This window comes from Hoplias malabaricus, chromosome 1 (assembly GCF_029633855.1).
Source record: "Hoplias malabaricus isolate fHopMal1 chromosome 1, fHopMal1.hap1, whole genome shotgun sequence".
NCBI classification, from domain to species: domain Eukaryota; kingdom Metazoa; phylum Chordata; class Actinopteri; order Characiformes; family Erythrinidae; genus Hoplias; species Hoplias malabaricus.
The window spans coordinates 75,452,984-75,468,429 of NC_089800.1; the positions used below are offsets into that span (position 1 = coordinate 75,452,984).

The 15,446-nt window shown below is 36.4% G+C and overlaps 1 protein-coding gene across 1 annotated transcript; it reads left to right on the plus strand.

The window, feature by feature from the left end:
• The first annotated feature begins 572 nt into the window (after positions 1 to 572).
• LOC136665730 (adhesion G-protein coupled receptor G5) lies at positions 573 to 12,431 on the plus strand. Its single transcript, XM_066643437.1, has 16 exons — positions 573 to 663; positions 2,177 to 2,251; positions 2,349 to 2,423; positions 3,072 to 3,227; positions 3,956 to 4,033; positions 4,746 to 4,866; positions 5,389 to 5,539; positions 6,795 to 6,929; positions 7,033 to 7,146; positions 7,257 to 7,296; positions 7,376 to 7,473; positions 8,168 to 8,289; positions 8,443 to 8,708; positions 9,807 to 9,876; positions 10,195 to 10,472; positions 11,091 to 12,431. The coding sequence occupies exons 1-16, from the start codon at positions 591 to 593 to the stop codon at positions 11,234 to 11,236; spliced, it is 1,998 nt and encodes a 665-aa protein (XP_066499534.1). The 5' UTR covers positions 573 to 590; the 3' UTR covers positions 11,237 to 12,431.
• The last annotated feature ends 3,015 nt before the right edge of the window (positions 12,432 to 15,446 follow it).

A 15,446-nucleotide genomic window follows, 5' to 3' on the forward strand; every position in this document is an offset into this window, starting at 1 on the left:
TTTCTGGGTGGGTAAGAGGGCCCCGTTTTCTTTCCTGTTATCCTCTTTACTAGCTGGTATGATAATTCTGGGTGATTAAGAGGCCTTAAATCTTGTTCAGCTGTCCAGCTTGAAAAGAGGCAGTGGCTGTCTTCACATGTCTCAGTGGAATCTTGTGATTGTCTGTTAGGCTTAAAGTTGCTAAATATTCAACCCGGTCTCACACCTATTCGTGATATAGTCATATATATAGGGGACTGCAATTTGTGACATAGTTGCATATTTTCCACATTTTAAAGCTAAAGTAGGACACCAATAATAAGCAATGCTTAGGAGAAATAGTATAATAAAATACTTTATGCCTTTGTTGGAATAAGGCATAATGTAATGAGGAAGCGTTTTCGTGTTACTTGTATGGTAATTACCCATTCACTCATGATCATGATATTGTTGCATAAAATGTGGAAAATATGCGACTAAGTCACAAATTGCAGTCCCCTATATATGTGACTATTTCACGAATAGGTGTGAGACCAGTTTGAAATAACATTTTCGTGACTGCAGTTTAATTTGTTACATCAGATGTTCCTTTCCCCCGCAGCACCCTGAATATGCCTTTGTTCAAGTGGACTTTCCTGTGGTCAGCGGCCCTGGTTATTACTTATGCTGCTGCATATGACTACTGTATGTAATGCCTTAATTATTAGATTTACTCTTGTGTTATAAGCAGTGGTGGACAGTAACGAACTAAATGTAATTCGTTGCTGTACTTAAGTACTTTTTTCATGTATCTGTACTTTACATGTATTTCAATTTTGGGCAAAATTTTACTTTTCTCCAATATAATATGAAAATCTGCTATTAATTTTTGGTTTTCGTGTGAATGGTGTAGATAACGTGTCTGAAAAAATCTCCCTACTCCACACAGCTCTCTCCGCGAGGTTTATTAAACACAATACATGAAGCGAGGTCAAAACCAGAATAAATAGTCCAAAAACCCAAAATCAGTACAGAGAGATAAACAAGTCCAAAAAAAAAAAAAGAGTATCTGACAAAAGTGTGTTTCAGAATTGCAGAAATCGCTCAAACTATGCTATGCATCTATGTAGACAAAACAGAGAGCTTATATTTTTACTGTAAAATTACAGCTTCAAAATCATTGTGATGCTTCACTGACCTATAATAAGGAGAATAGTGTGTCTGTCATTGCTACTCTGGGCTCAGCACTGCAGAAACTGCACTATTAACATTTGGAGCAAGGAAGGAAACCACCCCTTTCCCGTCCCAATTTCGGTACAGTGCTGTAAATGTTAATTGTAATTAATACCCCGGCAAACCAATAGGGCTGAATTTCATACATCTTCTTCAACCCTATAGTACACAATGTAGTGGTGTAGTGGTATTAGGTTTACGAATCTTTAAAGTTCACTATTTAGGGAGTGTAGTTAATTAGGAGTTTATATTTCTGAACTTCTTTATTTGAGCAACTTCAACCACATTCGTCAATTTGAGCAACTTAAACCACAGTCGTTGTGGTCTGTGTAGTGTCGATGAGTTACATTTCTGGAGTGGTGCACATCAGGCCGCACTGCCTACGGCATAGGTTCAATACAGAAGCATAAATTGAGTTTAATATTCAGGCGACAGCAACCTTGGGTGTATGTAATAGTTGATATAACATAATTCATTGTATTTATTCTTCGGCCATTTCTGCTGTGTTCAGTATAAGACTAATTAATGACATTCTATTAAAAGACAGTAGAGTCAAAAATGACAGTAGAGTCTTTTCACCTACAATGTGTTAAAGATGAGTCTTGTTACAAAAATGATAATAGGACATTAGAGCTATAATATGTCATGGTACATTTTACTTTCAATACTTAAGTATATTTGAAGATAATTACTTTTGTACTTCTACTCAAGTAGAGATCTATATCAAGGATTTTTACTTTTACTGGAGTAATATTTTATCTTGAGCATTTGTACTTTGGTTTGTGTACTATGTCCAACACTGGTTATAAGTGATACAGTCAAAATAACCATTTATTTAATAGATTGCATTTGACTAGATGTAGAAACACTGCTATTTAAGTGTCAAATGATTAATCTAATGCTACGTATTCTTTTACATTGCCATTTCTACATTTCGAATATTCACATACACCTGTCCATTCTTTTATTTATTTATTTTCTCCAGCCTGTCAGAAATATATTTTCATCACTGACTTCAACTCATCAGTGACTTCAACTTCTTCACAATGCAACTATTTTTGTGAGTTTGGATTTAATGAGTTCTGTTTAAATATCACAAGCAGTAGAATTTCTGGACTTTAGAATGCTGTCTATTATACTTTCTTTTGTAATGACAGATAAAAATAATATGAACATGACATCATTACTGTGGACGGATCGATGTTCCAGGAACATCACACAAGGAGAATTAGGTCAGTTACCTCGTCTCTTATATATAAATACTAGATATATATTAGTTACAGGTAAAGAACCAGTAAGAAAGTTCTGTAATGTGACTTTTAGAACAGTGATTAACCGTTTCCCACAACAATTTTTCTGTTTCTTCTTCATTTTTTGGTAATTGCATGATGTCAAACACATGGTATGCATGTATGTGATATGTAATAGTCACATGAAAAGAAATATAACTGACGTATCAACTACATTTCCCATTATTCCAAACAGGAATACAATCCTTCCTTTCCAAACCATGCTGTGAATAATCTCTTACACTCACTCAAAACTTCAAGTGGTATCGTTTCCACAGTGACAGGAGATGTGGTAGCAGACAGAAAGCTGTGATCCTACTATGATTTATTTCACTCTGACTAGAATGAAAATGCACACAACCTGACTCCTCCTTTTTTCATCCCACCAGTGGGATGGGCATTTAGAGACCAGAAGACAGAAGCTACTAGTAGAAATATAACCCTAATAAGAATTTTATATTTTATTTTTTATATTTTTTTATATATTTATATAAAAGTATATAGTGTAAAGTGTATATGAATTCACAGAAGATGTATTTTGTATTTACATATTTTCCTGAATATCTTTAAACATTTCACTTCATTTTGTAGGAGTCTGCTCCTTTGGTACATCCAATTACTCCTATAATGTGTCGAAATATAATGACAGATATGAAGTCTTTCTGTATGGAAATGTTTCTGGAATTAAACTGCGGGTCATAACCAATGCCTCCATCCTGCTGCCATCATTTAACTGCTGTAGATCAGGTCTGTTTTATTAATCACAATGTATTGTAATCCTGTTGTTTTTAGACAGACTCCTCGGAATTACCTCTCAGGAGTAGTGCAGGTTCTAAACAGATACATTTTCACATTGATCTTTTCCATGTAAGCATCTGCATAATAGCATCATAATCCCCTTCTCCATCACCCTTCTAATGATCAGGCAAAACCCCTATAGATTGCTAATTGAGTATTGCTGTTAAACTGTTTGGAATGCCTGGTATAAGGATGTTTTTAGAAGCAATCTTGTGACTTCAATGTCAAAAAACCCCAAGGGAATCATGACCTCCAGGTTAAAAACTAGATTATTTAATTCCACATAGAATGGGTACGGACAGAGGCTTTGATGTGATGACATATGATAGATTAACTATTAGCTGTTAGGCATTGTGCAGGTTTTAAATAGGAACACATTCCCATTGATCCCATCATAATCCCGTCATTTTTCTATATCTAATGGTCCTACATACAGAATTTAACACAAGCCAGCTCTGAAAACATCCTTGACACTTTATATGGTGTGAGCATACAGTAATGTATTCAAATACATTTATGTCTGATCAAATATCAGATTCAGGGAGTCATATCAAATATCCAGACAGACATTAGACAGTTGACATTTCTTAAATACCTCTTAACCCTTAAATTACTCCAAAAACTATATTGCAGTTGCATTTTTCAGTATTCACTGTGAGTTGTTGTTTTCTTTTAAGATCATCTGAAATTCATAGATGTCCCACTTGATGATAAATGCAACCAGCTCACACCTTATAACAGCACAGCATGTGCAGGTGAGCTTCACATCTTTAATTCACTCACATTCTCCTTGCAATGGTGTCAGGGCCTGCTTACCATTATTACCTTTTCTTTTTAAAAATATTGGCATATATTTCACCAGACATGCATAATAATAATTTAATTTGTTCATGAAAATTAGCATTTTCTTTATGTGTGAAAATCACTGGATGGTTAATAGCTGTCATTCATCAAAGTTGCATGTGATCAAATCTGATCATAAAATTTGTGTATGTTAATATTGAGAACCATTTTCGTGTTCATAAATGTCATCTTTTGTGTATCTCTTCAATCAAGCAAACATCTGGTACATCTGCATGTACATTTGAACATAACCCTTTAACAGTATGAATAAAAACACTTGGTTGCTGTTATATAATTAAAAAAAATCAACTTAGTCCATAAAAACCATCCCCTAACTACCCTCCTCATTGGATGCTTCATAATGATTTTGAAGCTGTAATTGTAAGGTAAAAATTATATAATATCTTTAAGGTACAATTCTGGCATAGTGTAAAGTAGAAGAGAAATTACAATAATATTCAAATTGGACAAAAATAAGTGTGTAACTTAAAATGGCTGCAATATAACATCTGTAGTGATAATTCCATTAATCCAATTAATATAGTGATGAGGATATGAAAACTGAACTAAGAGTAATGCTTATTTTTAGGAGAGAAATTAATCAGATCACTTTTAATGTTTCAGGAAAAAATGTCACGTACATCCTCAGTGTTCAGTTCAATAGAAGTACACACTGCTGGAGCTGTAGTCCAGAGAGGATTATTTCACTACCTTCTGAATCCAAAATTAGTCAGGGTAAAATGAGGTAAGCAATCATGTGTAGTCATGTGTGATTAGAGCGAAATAAAGACCCCAGTCAGTGTTGGGGAAGCTATGCTTGATTAAAAGTAATTAGATTGTGGCCAAGTTGCTTACTTCCCCTTGTGGTCATTGATTTAACCCATACAAACAGGTAATTTCCAATAAAATGGTGTTACCTGCTGCGCCATTATATTATTTTATATCATTTTATAATTGACAAGTGGGCCTCTGGAGAAAAGTTTGCTTACCTCAGCAGTGCTACATTAGTCATGATATACTACCTCTAGTGCCTAAGTAGGTGAACTACAATAACACAGAAACTGGCTTTGGAACTTAAACATAGCTGTTCCCGAACATGACATTTACCATTTTGCTATAACCCTCAAGCTGCATCAAAAGAAGCAGCATATTCCAAAGCAATCAATGACACTGGAATAAGAAACTTTTTATAATATTTAATAAGCATTCATAACTTTGTAAAACAATACTTAAAGGATGGGGAAAAAAGCTGCTTTTGAATTTGCAGCGATATCCTGGACAACATCACTTCATTGGTGAGCACACTGGGTGATGCAGACTATGCCTCAGTTAGGATTGGAATAGCCAGTGGCCTCATTCAAAAACAAACCACAGACACAGATGTCAGTGTTGGGTTTGTCAATGGTACATGGATACAGGTAAGAACTTGGACACACACACACACACACACATGCACACAGCACACAAACTACTTCCACACAGGGTTTTTATTTAGCCAAATCAAAAATTGTAGTGTTATAATATTCCATCATGTTTTTGGCATTACAACATTTAGCTTGGGGGTTTACACGTCTTTATTTGCAACATCTCAGCTTCCTATTCCACTGGCAATGCTTTTCTACAGAGAGAAAACTCTGCATGCACACTTGAACAAATGTGACAACAACAGGTGCATTTTAAAGTAGGAGAAATCATCCATCAGAAGATCCATCTTAAAGCTTTTGCATGTGTAGTGTACATACACACATCAGTCAAAATGACCTCCTTTGTGTCTACACTCATTGTCCTTTTATAAGTTTCACCATATAGGTGCAATTTGTAATTCTACTATTATAGGCTGTAATCCATAGTTTGTTCACTGCCTTTAAACCTAATTTTGAAAGGTGAAGACTCCCACAAAACCATCACAGGTATAGCATAAAAGCATTATTTGGATGGTGGATCACTCTCAGCCCTGCGGTGACCATGATGTGGTAGTAGAAGTTTGTTCTTGTAGGAGAAGTGGATCAGACACAGAAGTACTGCTAGAGTTTTTAAGACAAGACAACTAGACAAATTTATTTATATAGCACATTTAAAAGACAACAAGTGTTGACCAAAGGGTTGCACATTCAAATAACCAACTTAAAAATAAATGATATATTAACATGATGTAAAAAATGTCCTATTGTAAAATAGAACTAACAGAGGCATGAATAAAACAAGTCCTAAGTGTCCTGTGGGCAGCATCCATTGATGAATTACTGATGAAGGACTAGAGGATGCCAAAGATGAGATATTGTCTTTGACAAGAAACAACAAGACCATTGTTTCTAATAGAGTAGACAGTGAGTGGGCACAGTGTTTAAAAACTGCTGTGTCTGATCCACCCATACCAGTGCAACAGACACTAACACACCACCACCACCACATCAGTGTCACTGCAGTGCTGAGAATGATCCACAAAAAAATGTCATACTTGTCCTGTGGTGGAATGTGTCCTGACCATTTAAGAACAGGGTGACTGGGGGCTACTAAAGTAGGCAGAGAAACAGATGAACCACCGTATGGAATTGTAGCTTAGAAAGTGTAGAAACAAGAGGTCATTTTAAAGTTTTGATGGCTGTTCAACTAATTCAAATTTTTTTCTTTTGACACAATGATATTTTTTTCTTTAACCATGTTCCTAAACAGGTTGTGAATAGTCATTCGCAGGATATGAATTTAGACTTCTCTTTAGAAATTCCAGACGAAGCATTTAATATTGCTGGGAACCAAACGAATAAAACAGCATTTGTGGTGGTTTTGCAGTTTCCTGACATTTCCCTGGTATTACTTTTTACTATTTTTTTTATTTTTGTAATATACCTGGACATTTATATATAATTATATGGCTTAATACTCAAAAACATGTCTTTCTTATTTGTTTTAGGATAACAGCAGTAGTTCCCTTCTTTTAAAAAGTGACATTTTTGGAATATCAATGGGAGCCAATATCTCAAATATCACTAAGACCATAAACCTTACCTTCAGACATGTGGATAAGGTAAGAAATGGTTTTATTGAACTATAGAACACAATACAAGCACTGTAATATATTTCCAAGCAAATACAATGGAATATATAGAACATTGCTTTAAATCTGTATTTACACAGATTGAACCTGGCATGGCCTGCTATTCATGGGATGGTGAAGGTAATTAATTAGATTGTAATGATTGTACTACTACTGAAAACATTCACTGAACCTTACACTGTGTCACTCTCCTGTGAAGGAAACATGGATTGGACCACTTCGGGTTGTGCCACACACATTTCCAAAACAACAATTAAATGCAGTTGCACTCATCTGACCTTCTTTGCAATATTGCTGGTAAGAAATTCTACATGAACATTTCAAAATCAAACGTGTCATTTAAAAACTTTAGCCCCAAATAATTCAATGTCACATTTCAATATTTTATGTTACATTTTCTAATTGGTACACACATATGCAGCCCACAGACTCAAACAGGGAATTGATCCCAGCCATACTCACTATGTCGGGCATCACCAAATACCGGATCTAAGCCCTAAGCTTCTTTCAGATATATACTGGAGAAACTCTAGAGAATCTCAGACTTTAGCTGTAGTCTATACTTGAGGATTGTGAGATAAAGTCTGTGCAAAGTCTGGGACAATTGTTGTGGGTGTTCGCGGTCACATGTACAGCTCCTCCAGAATATTCCTGGGTTACCAGACCTTCCTGTGTGAAAGGGGCGCAACAGGTATAGCTAATTACCAGTTAACGCAGCAGTAGCTTCACCCAGCTGAGCCAAAATAAGGAAAGTTGTTGTGTGGTTAAGTTAGGTATTTAAAAATAAATGTGCATTGAATTGTGTTCTACATACAAAATAATTTATGAACCCATATTCGTTTAGAAAACCAACCATTCATGTTAGTTGACTAGGGGCAGCCACCCTCAGTTTGTCTTCTTTGTTAGTTTTGTAGCTAATTTGGAGTTTAACATTGAAATTATTCACTGCATTTCCCTAAAGACCACTGCTTCCTTTCATATGCTCCCCCAGGCACTGCCAAACCAAACCATTCCAGAAGCAGATGTGACAAATCTGACATACATCACCTGCATTGGTTGTGGTTTGTCGACCTTCTTCCTTCTCACTGGCCTGTTCATTCACTTTGTGCTGTGGTAAAGTTATTTTAGACAGTTGTATCATGTTTTTCAGACTGATCTTTTCCTAAATTAAACCAAAAACATTCATAAATAGAGTGTATAAGAGCATGCAGGTGCCAAAACCATACCAGGAGTAACCTTCTGGCTTGTCAATTTTTTTTTCTTTAGGCGTTGCAAGACCACATTAGGCACAACCTTCTTGATGAACCTGTTTGTGGCTTTGTCCCTCCTGAACATAACCTTCCTCTCCAACCAGCAAATAACAAGCTCCAAAAACAGCATGTCCTGCATCATCATAGCAGCAACTATGCACTACTCCATGCTAGCCACATTCACCTGGTTCTTCATCCAGGGACTCCACTTCTACATAAGCCTCACTGGAGTCATAATGAAGAACAGAAAGTACAAGCAGTCACTCATTTTTTTGGGATGGGGTGAGTCCTGATCAATGAAAAATTCTTTTATTTATACATTCATTCCTTTATTCGGTAAAGCTAAATGGAAGTACAGTCTTGGAAGTAGAGACTGGTGGAATTCACATTTTTCATACCTTCATACTCTAATATTCTCTCTAACATTATCGTCAGCAGTCATTGAGCGCCCACAGCGCCCCTCCCTGTGGCTTTCTTAAATGCACATGAACATTTTAGCCGACTTTTAAAAACACAGAACTGAAATTTGACACACCACACACACGTCATAAATACCGCCCTCATTTTGAGATACCGGCCTCATTTGTAAATACCGTGGTATACAGTATAATCGTTATACCGCCCAACCCTACTTGGAAGGTACTTTTAAGAATCTAAACTCTACATTGGTTATTATTGTATGAACCATAGCATAATTCTATCCCAAATGTGATTTGGCTATAAGGCACTTTATACTCATATTAATGCCCCACTCTGGTTGCCCAGGTGAAATTAAACTTTTGTTACTTCAGAACTGAAGTAACAAACTTGAAACACTTAATAACAAGTTCCAAACTTCCAATCTGGAAGTGATTTCATCACAAAAACTCCAAACACTGGTCTGAATGTTGACTGGAGTAGTGTAAGCAGACCAGCCATTGGATTCATACCTAACCACAAGAGGTTGCAAGCCTTATATCTGGCCAATCCTCATGTGCATTAGGTAAACCTCCAGGGGACAAGTAAATGAACCACAACAACAAAGACAGACATTCTCTAGCAGCACTACTGTGTCTGATTCACTTGTACCAGCACAACATACAGTAACACATCACCACCCAAATCAGATTGTGATCTACCACCCAAATCATACCTTCTCTGTGGTGGCCCTGTGGGGGTCCTGACCATTAAAAAGCAGGGTTAAGTTGGGGTAAGAATGTATGCAGAGATACAGATGGACTACAGTCTGTAATTGTAGAACCACAAAATGCTTCTGTATGGTTAGTGAAGCTGATAAATTGTTCAGTGTATACAACATTTACATGCTACAAACCCACACAGTAGATCTAAAAATTCCAAAATGTATTGCATCACTCAAAAATGTAACTTGTTTCTTTTCAGGATTTCCAGCTGTGGTTGTCATTATAATTGCTTGTAGTGGAAATTATCAATCCCTGAGCAATATACAAATGTAAGCATCTTTCCAACTAATTCCAAGTAAAAAAAAAAAGTATGTTTCTTTGTTTTTGACAATATTTACGTTACTACACCATTTGAACACAGCAGCTGTCCTTCACATTTTATGAAAAATTTAATGAATGAATGGACCAATAGAAATGCTTCAGAATTACTTGGAATAAAACCTTTTTTTCTCCACTTCTGTAAAATGACTATGTTGGACATACATGTTTTTATTTTTGGACAGTGATGATTTTCATATCTCTACAACAAATGATCCAAAGGACCCCTTGTTTGTAAAATCTCAGTGTTTCCATTTTCAAATTCACAGATGCTGGATCTCAAATATCTACATTCATTTCATAGTGAATGTTGGCTACTATGCATTAATTTTCATCTTCACGTCAGCAATTTTCATTATGGTCATCCGAAAGATTATCCAAGCAAGATTTGCAAACAATAACATCGTCCGAACATCTTCTAAAAAAACAACCGCAATCCTGGGTCTACTTGTCCTGTTGGGCCTGACATGGGGAGTGGCCTTCTTTAGTTACGGAGCTATGGCCATTCCGTCTTACTACATTTTCACCATTCTCAATTCTTTCCAAGGTAAGTGGGACTTCCTCTGTTTGTACAGCTTCAGGGCTGCTACTGTGCAGATCTAAGGATTAGGAACATGTTTTTGGCAGATATATTCTGTTGCATGTGTTTTGGATTGAAAAGACTCTAAGCTTGTTATCTAGTGGTGTTTTGGTAGTGGTTCTAAAAGACAAAGTGGCTGCCTCCATTCGTCTCTGAGAAAGCTAAAGCTAGGCTTCATACTCCTGGCTTTTTAATATCATGTCACTGGGGGAGTCCTAGTTCGTATTTGTAGATCTGGCAGTTCTAAGGGGAGAGCAGCATTGTGGGGTTACAGGTAATGATGAAGTGTAGGTTGATTGGCAGTGTAAAAGTGTCCCCAGCTTTTTAGACTTAAAAAAGGGCAGTTCATCTCTAAAGCTGCCCAGAGCTTTCACCTTTATATTGATGCTAAGCACTGAATAGCACCCCTTGTGGAGCATTTAATTAAGTATGAGTAAATGTGTACATGATTGAGTTAGTTCATAGACATTCCCAGGACAAGCTTCAATTCTACAAAGAACAAATAAGACATAATATTGTAAAAGAATATTTTTTTTTTGCATTTGTTCAGTGAATGATTACATATTTAATAAAACTCCTTTTCAGGTTTCTTCCTGTTTTTGTACTACTACCACTTTCGAAATGATGAGATGGGCCTCAGTCAATCTACAACCAACACTGGGCTGTCCATAAATAAGGACAATGTTAGTACCACAACAATGTCAGAGCCAGATACAGAGACACAAAACTGAGAAGAGTTTGGCCAAACCTGTTAATTTATAAAAGTTTAAATATAACTCAACAGTAAGTAATTGCAGAACAATAAAGTGTGCCTGTGTGGTCAGTGGAGCTGAGAGAATGGACAGAGAGTGTACGTGGCTGTAGCGTTAGTTACTGCTGGGCTGGGAATACTTGTTTACAGTTTGGAGGATTTCATGATTGCAGCACAAGGGGGCAGTGTGGGCTTTCTGTTGACCTCAGAAATTGCAGTTGATTTAAGGTCCAGAACCTACATACACTTTTACACATACGTAAATAACAATAATACAAAAACGTTGAAAAAACTGCTTCCGTTGAGCAGTTTCAGGCCACTCATTTTTGTAACCACGATCTGTGTGATTTATGGTGAATGGGGCACTTAAAATGACATAATTATAAATAAATCAATGTATACATAGATATATAATTAAAAACATTTTTGTCATGAAAAAGGGCACACTTTAAAATAAATGTTTTTAATTAATCTATACATTTCCAGTTATCAACATTTATTTGGGGCGGAACGGTGGCGCAGCAGCTAGTGTCGCAGTCACACAGCTCCAGGGGCCTGGAGGTGTGTTCTCCCGGTATCCTAGTGGGTTTCCTCCGGGTGCTCCGGTTTCCTCCCACAGTCCAAAAAAAACGCGTTGCAGGTGGATTGACGACTCAAAAGTGTCCGTAGGTGTGAATGTGTGTGTATGTCTGTGTTGCCCTGTGAAGGACTGGCACCCCTCCAGGGTGTATTCCCGCCTTGCGCCCAATGATTCCAGGTAGGCTCTGGACCCATCGCGACCCTGAATTGGATAAGCGGTTACAGATAATGAATGAATGAACATTTATTTGGTCTTTTACTTTTATATATTTGTTCATATAATTATTTATTGGTGTATTTTTATATTTATTTATATTTTCCACATTTTTTGCATTTATTTATTTATGCATTTCTTCACCTGTATGTTATAAGTAAGAGAGTGTTCCTAACCTCACTCTAAAGCAGGATTGGTAGGTTTGGTGAACCAGACAGAAGCAATCAAACAATTCTGTTTCATTATGACCAAGGGTAGCTATGCTATCTTTCAATTAACGTCGCAATGGCTATGAAGCGGGAGGCCGCTCACAGAAGTGCTACATCCCGTGAAGCAGACATGTGGAAATACATGAATGGAAATTCATTCATTCATTATCTGTAAGCGCTTATCCAGTTCAGGGTCGCGGTGGGTCCAGAGCCTACCTGGAATCATTGGGCGCAAGAAAGGAATACACCCTGGAGGGGGCGCCAGTCCTTCACAGGGCAACACCGACACACACACACACACACACGGACACTTTTGAGTGCCAATCCACCTGCAACGTGGGTTTTTGGACTGTGGGAGGAAACCGGAGCACCCGGAGGAAACCCACACGGACACGGGGAGAACACACCAACTCCTCACAGACAGTCACCCAGAGCGGGAATCGAACCCACAACCTCTAGGCCCCTGGAGCTGTATGACTGCGACACTACCTGCTGCACCACCGTGCCGCCCATGAATGGAAATGTATAGATAAAATAAAAATATTTAAGTGTGCCCTTTTTCATGACATAAAAGAGTCATAACAGTGCTGTAAATACTACACCATTTTGGTGAATGCTTAGCAGTCATGACTTCTGTCTCAGCTATTTCAAGCAGCTAGTCTCAGCTGTGACTAATGAGTTACAACTTACAATACAACTATGATTCACAGTGACAAACAAACTTCTTCCATCCAAGCTGTGCTACATGAGTAACGCATTACTGTCAGCACGTCGCCATGTGGTTTCGACCTGCAGTCTCTGCTTTACATAAACTAAAGTCTTAATCGTTCTAACACAAACTCTTCATAGAGATGTAGAGGCCAGAGCACTTGTGTGTCCAAAAGTTATTGCCCCAGAGTCAAACAAGGGTCATGCCCATAGGCCAGTGTTATTATGCAGGCTTCTTTAAAAATGATCTCAGTGCTACCTGTAGTGCCCCCTCTCCTAAATCAGTGCCCCTTTCTCAAATATCCAACATCTCACAACTCTGATGATTATACACTCTTCTCACTTGTGTTGGGATAGTTTTTGTGTGTATTTAAAAATACTTTATTATATATCATCGCTGTCCAAAGAATCAAAAGTGGCAACTTCAAGTAATTTTTCCTCTGTCCATTCCTCATGAAGATTTCACACCTGGCATTGGCGCATAAACATTTGGGGGAAAAAATGGAAAGCCACGATATTAGAAATGAAATGTATTACTATGTAAATGATAGATATTTTATGCTATTTAAAATGTAAATAAATCTACAACTAAAAGAACTAAAAGTAAAAATAGAAGGCTGCTAAAACTTATATATTACCATATATTACTTATATAATAGATATATTACAAAAAAAAAAAAATAATTGGTGCCATGTTGTTTTAATGTTGGTTTTATTGCTTTTCAATTAGTTAGTAAACTATTGTTTAATGGACAAACTGTTTATGATGTTTGTAAATAATAGGTTAACATATATCAGCATATTTCATCATAATGTATTTATTGGTACTCCTCTTTACATTGTCCCCAACAATATCCCTTAGTCAATGTAAAATCACTGTAACTGTGCTTCATATGAGTAACTGCTCTATGTTATGTATCTTTCAGTTCAAATCTCACCAATATTCTAATAAAGAATATCATCTGCTGAATTCTCAGTGATCATGTCACTGTTGTGATACATGTCAGACTTGTAATCTATTTGCATTCTAATAGTTACAGAAAAAATATATTAGTAATGCAAATTAAAAGTTCTGAAAATCAATTACGAATCAATTGTTTAGCCTTTGCATGTTGATGTGGAATTTTTAATGTCTCATGATAAGTCTGAGCTAAGAAAGCTGCCATGCTGATGCTCTAATGAAGTTTTTTTCTTTAAAAATAAAAGGACACTGAAGACACACAGGCACATATTGTGTTGTGGATGGGGGCTTCAAGCAGGCGTAAGTTGTAGAAGTGTGGTTGTGTGTGTGAGGAGAGGACAGTTAAATTTCTCTAAAATCATGCAAGTGTATTGATATGAAAACATTGGTATATAAATATTTACTCAGCCTTATAGCTTATATTGCTAAATTATATCCATTAATTTCACTCATTTTATGGCTTAAAATAATTTAATAAAAGAAAAAAAAGAAGAAATTTTACTATTTTTGCCTTATATTTAGGCCAATGTAAAAAATAAATTAATATATAAAAATGTCACATAATTTTCAACTTATTTGTGTTCATTTACATTTGCCTTTAGGTTGTATGGCTAAATCATAAGTGGTTTAGTCTGTGGTCCCTCGGCTGTGATGGGAAGCAGTTTGACCAATGGTTAATGTAATGCAGGGTCCAGTAGTGGTCGTGAGAAGGCAGGACTTAAACAGATCTGTTTAAAGTGATACAAATCCGAATGTGTGTCCACTGTAGAAACAAACCCTGACATGAAATCACTTTGAAATTTTGGATATTATACACAATTTAGAAATCCCAGGAGGATTTAGATGCTGAAGAAAACTATTCAGTTTTATCAAGCTAACTGTCAACAGGTAAATAAAAGCTAACACTGAACCTAGCCGAACACTTTTAATATAATGTAATATATTACAATTCATAAGGTTAGAATCTGTTTTAAGAAGTCTGTATAATATTCATTAAACCTTTGCTTAATAATATGGCTATAAAAGGCTGATTTACACTGATGTGCAGATCCACATAAATGTCTCTATATCGCAGTGCATGGACGGGAATCATGGGTAAGCATAGCAAGCTCTGCATCTAATAAACAATTACTGACAATCCTGTACTTTTGGTCAAGAGGTCAAAACAATACTTGACCTGAACGATCCAAATTAGAGAGAAAACAAACGAGAGTAGTTTTAGGATTGGCTGATGAAAAAGGTACAGTGGAATATTTAAGGTAATGCTTAACTAAAATTAAGGTAATGCTTAAATAAAATGTATAAAACTAATCGTTATTCATACAGTATAGTATTGCTATATTCCTGCTATATAGTTGGGTAATATTGATTTGATTTATTTTTGCTGTTTCAGATTACTTAAGGTGGAACTGACTATAAATTCGGAAGACCACTTATTGCATGATAGTAAACACAGTCAACTAGACAACTCATGTAACAAACATCTTTCTGTGGTAATTCAAACAATGAATAAAAACTT

Coding starts and splice junctions, on each gene's coding strand:
- LOC136665730 (XM_066643437.1), top strand. CDS start 591: ATGCCTTTGTTCAAGTGGACTTTCCTGTGGTCAGCGGCCCTGGTTATT. Junction 4,034..4,745: donor TAACAGCACAGCATGTGCAG/GTGAGCTTCACA, acceptor TTAATGTTTCAG/GAAAAAATGTCACGTACATC. Junction 7,297..7,375: donor CTATTCATGGGATGGTGAAG/GTAATTAATTAG, acceptor TCTCCTGTGAAG/GAAACATGGATTGGACCACT.